The sequence below is a fragment of the Labeo rohita genome, chromosome 9, assembly GCF_022985175.1.
Source record: "Labeo rohita strain BAU-BD-2019 chromosome 9, IGBB_LRoh.1.0, whole genome shotgun sequence".
NCBI lineage: Eukaryota > Metazoa > Chordata > Actinopteri > Cypriniformes > Cyprinidae > Labeo > Labeo rohita.
In genome coordinates, this window is record NC_066877.1 from 23,286,261 (window position 1) to 23,295,865 (window position 9,605).

Below are 9,605 nucleotides of genomic sequence, written 5' to 3' on the forward strand. Positions count from 1 at the left end.
AATTTAAAAACTAAAAACCAATGTATTAAAGTGTGCTAAGTGGCTGAGTTGAAAATAAAAACTGAGTGTATTTTTTCTACCTAATGAAACGGATGTTAAAGAAACATGAGAAACTACTTTATATATCAGCCGCAGTGACAGTCTCCCAATCTTCTAAGTGGATGCGTCTGTCAGTAAAACACCGTAATATTGCATTAAACGTAAAGACAAAAGATAACAAGTGTGATTTGAAACCATCATTATGTGTTTATGTCTTTGTTTTTATCCAAAGACACATTTTATTGGGAAAACAATAAATGAAACATGGTTTAATTTTAATTAAGTACACTTAATTTAAAATCACCTTTAGACTATGAAAAGCAGATGTGTGTAACATAGATTAGTTACAGCCATCTAAATATAGGAAAGTTGTACAAAAATGTCTTTTACATTAGTGTCTTTTACCCACCAGTGTGAACACCTGCCTATCCACCTTTTTCTTCAACGCGGAAGTAAGCCTAAGGGTAAAACTTCCGGTTCTTTAGCTGCTATAGGGAAATAATGAAAAGAATAACAACGTACAGTAAATGGTAAAACTGTTTGTACTACAAACCACTGTGTATGGTAAGACACCAATTTGCAATATCAAGCAGCAAAACCAGCTAAAAATAGCTGGACGTGGATGAGACCGGAAGCCAGACCCATAAAATTTACATATGGCCCACTCTTACGGGAAGAAAAACGTGGACAAAAATATCTGAACACATACACGATTCAGAAGAACGGTCAGAATAGAAATGTAAAGTAATCACTTTAGCTAACAGACATGACAAAACATCTTTACACTGTATATAAAATTCTATTAAAGTTCTATTAAAGTAAAATTCTATTCTGTAAAATCTAATTTAAAAAGATCAGCATGATCCATTGAGGTTAAAAGAATCATTTTGCTACTGCAGGATACAGCACATATTGATTTGATTATCAACACAGAAAAAAAAATGTAATAAAACAACAGAACAATATAGTACATCAACACATGTTCGAATAACTGCAGAACAAAAATACACACTGGATACCATCTGAGGCCTTGACATAGTGGCTGTCCTTGTAGCAATCAAAATTTTGGTGGTGGTCATAATAATTCAGTGGTTCTTCACCGATAATGTCAATCACTTATACTGATCTTAATGATTTTATCTATAGAGATCTCTTTGGTCATCATACCGATCTCTGAGGTCATCACGGCTGCCTCTGCGTTCGTCATAGCGGTCTCTGAGATCGTCACGGCTACCTCTGCGCTCATCATATCGGTCTCTGCGGTCGTCATAACGATCTCTGAGATCATCACGGCTACCTCTGCGTTCATCATACCGATCTCTGAGGTCATCACGGCTACCTCTGCGGTCATCATATCGGTCTCTGAGATCATCACGGCTACCTCTGCGTTCATCATACCGATCTCTGAGGTCATCACGGCTACCTCTGCGGTCATCATAACGGTCTCTGCGGTCATCATACCGATCCCTGAGGTCATCACGGCTTCCTCTGCGGTCATCGTAGCGGTCTCTACGGTCATCATAGCGATCTCTGAGGTCATCACGACCACCTTCATTGAGGTTATCGCGGCTACCTCTGCGGTCATCATAGTGATTTTTGAGGTCATCACTGCCAGCTTTGTAGGTTCTGTCTTCACTGATTGCCACGTTGTCTGTATTCCCATCCTCAGCATTTTCTACTGGTGGTTTGTCTTCGTATTCCACCACTTGATTTCTGAGGTAATAAATAATAACAGATAAATAAAAAAACACAGGACCTACCTCCCACACTGTAAAAAACAATTTGTTGATAAGTTCAGTCAATTCAAAAAATTTGAATTCAGCTTGAAATGTTAAATTATACTAAGTGACAACTTAGATATTTGAGTTGAATCAACTTAAAAATTTAAGGCAGCTGGGTTACTTACCCATCTGTTAAGTTTAGCAAACACAAATATCTAAGTTGTTACTTAGTACGACTTAACATTTCAAGTTGAATAAACTTATTTTAGTTGACTGAACCTAAAATTTTAAGGCAGCAGAGTAACAAATTATTTTAAGCTGACTCAACAAATTGTGCTTTTTATTTTGTACAGTGCAACAACCAACAATCACTTTATCTATTACATTGAGAGCATAAATAGAGACCTACTCCATTTCATAATCTTTCAATTTCTGTTTCTGTTTCCGTCTGCGGCAGCAGCAGATGATGACTATTATGATGACTATAGCTCCAACAACACAACCAGCAACAATACCTATTGTTGCAAAATTCATAGAGGCTGTAAAAACAGAAAGATGTGGAAATGAAAATCAGTCAGAAGCCTTCTGAGGTCAATATTTCACATTTAACTTTTTACTGTTAAGATACTTGCACACATAAAAATACAAATAAACCCATTTTTGGATTTAGAATTGTCTGCAACTGCTTGAACTCGTATTTTGACCTCAGAATAATCAACCCAATCTCATGAAAAAAACAGCTGTTTTTATGATTAGATGATTTTGTATGTATGTGAATCCTACAGAAACCAGTGTTGGGGAGTAACTAGTTACAGTCTGTTACAGAAACAAATGTGTAATTAAATTAAAGGTACTTGTGAAAATGTTAACTATTACAAAGGGGTTTCACACACATACAGATTTGATTGATTTCTTATCCCCCCCCCCCAACCTCAAAAAAAGAGGCACCAATGACACATAGTATGACACACATGCTTTACTGTTTTATTTCCTATTTAGATTTATGTATATGCTTTATTTTTTGAGATTACCATTTTTTTCCCCCAAAGCATTGTTAGATTTGCATTTGCAAAGATTTCATACCAAAAACAGTATCATAGCTATTAAACTACATCTTGTTGTGATTTCAAATCTGTATTTTACCTCAGAATGATCTCAAAGTAAAAATAGGTGCTAAAGTCTGGTTTTGTGGTGGCTGTGCTTAAAAAGTTTTTATTTAATTCAGGTGATAAAGGATTTTGAGAACCCTTATTAATAACTTATTACATTTCCAAAGTAACCTACCCAACACTGACAGAAACATGGACTTTTTAGGAAAAAATAGTAACCATGAAGGTCCTTCCCTGAGCGTAACCATGAAAGGCCCGTATGCAGATTGTATGAAAGCAGAAATGAGATTATACAATTTCAAACTAGCCATCAATTTGCTCATCAAAACATATAATGGTTATATGTTTTTTTCACAAGCGTGTGTTTGAATAACATAAACTGATGAATGTGTACACTGAAAATCAGGTCCATTGTCATGCTGACATTAAACTATAGTACACTCTAAAAAATGCTAGGTTAAAAACAACCCAGCACTGGGTGAAATATAGCAAACCTAGTGACTTTCTAGTGAGTTTTCTTGACCCAGCACTTGGGTTAAATGTTTAACCCAACCTTCTGGGTAGTTATTTTTAATTCACCTATTGCTTAAAAAATGAACCTTAAAAATGAACCTAAAATAGGTTGGAAATTAATTTATTCATTTATTAATAAGTTGAATGAATAATAATTAAATAAACTTTTTTTAAATAGCTTATTAATAAACGTTCACCTTTTGATTATCGTTGATGCTTCTAGTAAATTATGTGTCTGATTTTTAATTCACAACATATTTTGGGTTAATTTATGCTAGCCATATAGTCATTTTTAAACAATAGTTGAGTTAAATAAAACTACTCAGAAGCATGGGTTAAACATTTAACCCAACCACTGGGTAAAAACAACCCAGTTGCTAGGTTTGTCCATATTTAACCCAGCATTTAGAGTATATCAAGATCTTTAATATCAACATGTGATGGTAATCTGAATAAAAAAAATCTAAAAGGTAAACCTTATCACCATAAAAAGTAAGAAAAAATAGCAGGAAAATGTGGCAGTACTCACGTGGCATTACAGTCAATGTCATGTTGCATTTGGCTGATCCAACCTTATTGGTTGACTCGCAAATATAGTAACCTGATGTCTCCATAGACACATTGACCAGAGACAGAACTCCATCCTCTGTTACACAAATAATATTTAAACTATAGCATGTCGTGACAAAAAGTGTAATTGATCTGTTGAAGACAGACAGAACTTACTTTCAGTGGTTTTGATAGGAAATGCTTGAATGACATCTCTAAAATCATATCTCTCCCATTTGTACGTTGGTGTTGGTGAGCCCTCCTCAGAAACACAGGTTAGGTTAATATTGTGTCCGTATTCTGCCGTGCCCTTTACCTTACAAACAGGTCGTGATGGTGCAACTGTAAAAACAAAATGTAGATATTCATTCAACATTGAGAAGGACTGTACTTGCCATATGCCCCTTTTTTTTGAGACATAGTGCCAGAGATCTTACCCTGAACCAAAAGAAAAGTAGTGTCAGATGATTTGCCTTCAATGTCTCCAGGAATCTGTACAAAACATCTAATACTTCGGCTTTCTTTAAGAGTGACTTCTTTTAGCGTCAGTTTTGACGCTTTTGCAGTAAGGTCAGTTTCTATGAAGGCTTTGCCTTTATAGTCTGATCCAATGTCTGTATTGCCATTGGAGTAATAGTTACCAAAAAGGACCTATGAGACCAAAACAAAGAATCATTTAATGGCTCCACTGTGATAGTTTATTCATTATTGCACAGTTAGTATTTTAATCGTGGTTAGTGTTGTTTTAGTAGACAGTTTTTCTGGCTTACCTTCTGTCCAGATGTCTCATCAGCATCACCAGTCCATGTTATAATGACAAGGTTGTTTTCATTCTTTTTAGGTTTAAAATTACATGTAAGGGTGACATCATCACCTCTGGCAACCTCTATGGTAGCTTGACTCATTGTCACTTCCAGTCCAAAACTAGCTGACATCACTGTGAGGCAAATGCAGAACTTTGTGAATATCGAACAATGTCATACAGCTTACTAATATACATTTTTATAGTAAATAATTTCTAAATTGCAGGATTTAGTAATGTTTCACAGAGCTTTAAAAAACATAAAACGGAATTTTAAAATGATTTTAAGATAAAAGGAAAGATGAAAGGGAATGATCTGACAATATTTAGTCAAATTCCTTTCTACATTTGAAAATGTTCTCACTTTACAGTATTACAAATCACTAAACGTTGTGTGGTTGTTATTATACATTCTGCTAAAATATTAATTTATTAATATTCATATTAATCCATTACAGTATTTAAGAATGCATAGGTCAGCCTGTTTGTAAACGTTCTGCTGATGCAGTGTTATATGTTTATGTGAATCAATGAATGAAACAAGAAGCTGAAAAATTCCGCCATTTTGTATCCCTCGTAAAAACATAGAGAACATTAATACTTGAAAGCATATCTTTTAACAAATATCACATGTAGAGCAACTGAAAAGAAAACAAATCACTTTTGCAACTAACACAATTTTATCTAACACACAATGTGACTGATTTGATCTTAACTGCTGTACTCAATGTGAACGTCAGGAAATTGACCACCTCACCTGATAGTAAACACAGGCTGCAAAAAATCTGCTTCCAGTTGGTCATTTTGTCGTTTTTTCAATCACACTGCAATAGATGACGGCAGATAGATTTTCATATAGATTTTTTATCTCCGTGCTTCTTGTGTGCTCATCGAAACTGTTAGGCTTCTGCACGTCTATCTACCACACCTTTATTGCACTTTGGACACTTATCCTCTTCCTCAAAGTTTTACAAGTTAGGTTGTAACAAAAAGGCAAATGTGATGTCATAGCAGTCATATCAGTAGGTACAAAATGAACTGACGTGCAAGGGAAGGGGATGTTTACACAGCTAACAGTAAGGAACATAGTAATTATGTTACAGTTCTGAACCTCCCTGCATTTTATTCAGGATGGCTTGTGTACAATATCACTTGCATAAAGCTTAAGGTTTACTTAGTGACTGTTTAAATGAAGTTCCAAATGTAGGTTTGGAGGAGCCTAATCATTCAGTCCTGTCAATCATCATTACAAGCCTATATAAGCAGCTCTCATTGCACCGTCCCAGCCTCCGTTCTTCCGGCATCCCTCCACCCCCCCTTCTCCTCCTCTGTTTCTGTTATTCTCCCTTTAGGTAATATCGCAATGGGGGGGTCGAACTCTGCGCTCAAGCCGAGCCTCGGGTTCGAGCCTCTATTAAGGCCAGCAAGCCAAGTTTGTTTACCATTGCCCATCAGGACTGGATGGGCAGGCGAACTCGTAAAGTAATATTTAAAAAGATTTGAATGTAAATGTCTTTAACCCTCTGGTTGTGTTCTCGGGTCAAATTGATTTCTTTTTCCCAAAAATACTAGTTAATGTTATCGCACTGGACTCAAACTTACTGATTTTGTTCACACAGGGTATAAGCACTTCTATGATTTTTTTTTCTAATTTTCGTAATTTTTGGTGGGTTTTATTTCACTTGGTCACACTTATGGTGTTCCCGGTCAAAAATGACCGGACTCCAAACAACTGCTTATAAATCTCTTATTACGCTATATTATCACTAAAGATTAGATTCATTCTTTTTGTCAACTGTTTTCTTTCATTTGGGACTGGTTTTGTGTTTCTATTTGCATCTGATTAATCGTAGGCCTCATTTTTCTGAGAGGAGGTACCTTGTTTTTTGAGTGAAAAAATATTTTTTATGAATCATTTTCACAACATGAGATAAAAAATTATAAAGATTTGCAGTGAAAAAAGTAATTTTTGTATGAATAATTTTCACAATATGAGATAAAAAAAATCTGTTATGAAAATTTGCTTCTGTTTCTCACACTAGTGTACTTTAATGTTTTATCAGGAAGTTTGCTTTTAAATGCTTTTATTTTGTACAAAATTGCAAAGAGTCACACCTGTGGTGTTTTATCAGGAAGTTTGCTTTTAAATGCTTTTATTTTGTACAAAAAATGACCGGACTCAAAACAACTGCTCATAAATCTCTCATTATGCTATATTATCACCAAATATTGGATTCAATCTTTTTGTCAACTTGTTTTCTTTCATTTGGGACTGGTTTTGTGTTTCTATTTGCATCTGATTAATCATAGGCCTCATTTTTCTGAGAGGAGGTACCTTGTTTTTTGAGTGAAAAAATAATTTTGTATGAATAATTTTCACAATATGAGATAAAAAAAAATTATGAAAATTTGCGCTGTTTCTCACACTAGTGTACTTTAATGTTTTATCAGGAAGTTTGCTTTTAAATGCTTTTATTTTGTACAAAATTGCAAAGAGTCACACCTGTGGTGTTCCCGGTCAAAAATGACCGGACTCCAAACAACTGCTCATAAATCTCTCATTATGCTATATTATCACCAAATATTGGATTCAACCTTTTTGTCAACTTGTTTTCTTTCATTTGGGACTGGTTTTGTGTTTCTATTTGCATCTGATTAATCATAGGCCTCATTTTTCTGAGAGGAGGTACCTTGTTTTTTGAGTGAAAAAATAATTTTGTATGAATAATTTTCACAATATGAGATAAAAAAAAAAATTATGAAAATTTGCGCTGTTTCTCACACTAGTGTACTTTAATGTTTAATCAGGAAGTTTGCTTTTAAATGCTTTTATTTTGTACAAAATTGCAAAAAGTCACACTTGTGGTGTTCCCGGTCAAAAATGACCGGACTCCAAACAACTGCTCATAAATCTCTCATTATGCTATATTATCACCAAATATTGGATTCAATCTTTTTGTCAACTTGTTTTCTTTCATTTGGGACTGGTTTTGTGTTTCTATTTGCATCTGATTAATTGTAGGCATCATTTATCTGAAAGTAGGCACCTAATTTTGTGAAAAAAACAACAACATTTTTTGTGAATAATTTTCACAATATGAAATAAAAATTTATGAAAATTTGCACTGTTTCTCACACTAGTGTGCTTTAACGTTTAATCAGGAAGTTTGCTTTTAAATGCTTTTATTTTGTACAAAATTACACAAAGTAACACTTGTCAAAAATGGCCAGCCATTGAAAGTGAATAGGGAAGATCACAAAAAACAAGATTTTTATTTTGAAATGATTTTATTTTCTGAAAAGGGGCACAAAGTAACACTCATGCTGATCCTGTTAAATCTGACCATTGTGACATACAAGAAAGAACACATTAAGATTATTTACATTAAAACATTTCATGGAACAACAAACCAAAACTGTTATATTTTAGTTATATATATCCTGCACACTGACACTGTCAAACAATGTCACGAAACAACAAGCTGAAGCTCTCTCTGTGCTAAAGCATTTATTTGTAAACTTTCGTCTACTCTGTGAGAACATGAAAGCCTCAAAACCTAGGCTAAAGACAAGGCAGTTTGAGCGTGTGAGTGTGTGACAGATTTATCACAGAGAGAGTTATCATAAAAGCATATTGCATGCAGTTCAATGTAGGATGAAATAGATATAATACTCACAATAGTTTGTGTGTGTGTAAGATAGCGTGAGTATACATGCATCTATACATGCACAGGTCCAAGGCCTTTATGTTTGCAAGCACAAAATGCTCCTGAACACTAGTTGTTTCTCTTACTTTCATTCTTCCACATTCACTTTCAATGGCCGGCCATTTTTGACAAGTGTGATTTTCTGCAATTTTGTACAGATGTGCCTACTTTCAGATAAATGATGCCTTCGATTAATCAGATGCAAATAGAAACACAAAACCAGTCCTAAATGAAAGAAAACAAGTTGACAAAAAGATTTGATCCAATATTTGATGATAATATACCATAATGAGAGATTTATAAGCAATTGTTTGGAGTCCGATCATTTTTGAGGAACACCATAAGTGTGACAGGAATCTGAACACAACCAGAAGGTTAAATAACCAATCTAATGTTGTAGGTCTAATCCCAAACAAAACTGGATGTGCATTCCAGCTGTGGTGCATTGCCACTCAAGACCAGCAGATGGTACTGCAGGAGACATAATTGAAATTACAGGCACTTTGTGAACAAGTCATTTTTCCATTTGGTAAAGAACTATTCATCTTTACCAGACAGCATGCTCACAAAAAGTTTATATTTACTGCTCAGCTGTTCTAGTTAATAGACTTGCTCTCATCTTTTCCATATAAGCTATTTCATTTAAGCCTTGTTATTGTTTTCGGCAGATTTCAGTACATAATACACTATCAGTTAAACGTTTTTGGACAGTACGATTTTTAATGTTTTTTAAAGTCTCTTCTGCTCACCAAGGCTGCATTTACTTGATCCCAAATACAGCAAAAGCAGTACTATTGTGAAATAGTTTTACTATTTAAAATAACTGCTGTCTATTTGAATATATTTTAAAATGTAATTTATTCCTGTGATCAAAGCTAAATTTTCAGCATCGTTACTCCAGTCTTCAGTGTCACAAGATCCTACAGAAATCTTATTTATAATATGCAGATTTGCTGTTCAAGAAACATTTTATTATTATTATTATCATCAATATTAAAACAGTTGAGTACATTTTTTCAGGATTCTTTAAAGAATAGAAAGATCCAGAGATTATAGAGATTAATAATTTTATTTCGCAAGGGTGCTTTAAATTGGTCAAAAGTGATGATAAAGACATTTATAATGTTACAAGACTTCTGTTTCTGATAAATGCTGTTCTTCTAGA

The 9,605-nt window shown here is 34.3% G+C and overlaps 1 protein-coding gene across 2 annotated transcripts; it reads right to left on the bottom strand.

Moving 5' to 3' along the window:
- Positions 1-239: 239 nt before the first annotated feature.
- Positions 240-5,666, bottom strand: gpa33b (glycoprotein A33 (transmembrane), paralog b). 2 transcript variants are annotated; one of them, XM_051119320.1, is made up of 8 exons: positions 5,491-5,666; positions 4,702-4,868; positions 4,369-4,582; positions 4,109-4,273; positions 3,912-4,028; positions 2,170-2,299; positions 1,421-1,752; positions 240-1,378 (listed from the first exon to the last, which is right to left on the bottom strand). In XM_051119320.1, the coding sequence occupies exons 1-8, from the start codon at positions 5,534-5,536 to the stop codon at positions 1,176-1,178; spliced, it is 1,374 nt and encodes a 457-aa protein (XP_050975277.1). In that variant the 5' UTR covers positions 5,537-5,666; the 3' UTR covers positions 240-1,175. The 2 variants fall into 2 exon arrangements, with proteins under 2 accessions (XP_050975277.1, XP_050975276.1); XM_051119319.1 differs by having other exon boundaries at positions 240-1,752.
- Positions 5,667-9,605: the final 3,939 nt, after the last annotated feature.

Coding starts and splice junctions, on each gene's coding strand:
- gpa33b (XM_051119319.1), bottom strand. CDS start 5,536: ATGACCAACTGGAAGCAGATTTTTTGCAGCCTGTGTTTACTATCAG. Junction 4,869..5,490: donor CAGCCTGTGTTTACTATCAG/GTGAGGTGGTCA, acceptor TTTGCCTCACAG/TGATGTCAGCTAGTTTTGGA. Junction 4,274..4,368: donor TACTTTTCTTTTGGTTCAGG/GTAAGATCTCTG, acceptor TTGTTTTTACAG/TTGCACCATCACGACCTGTT.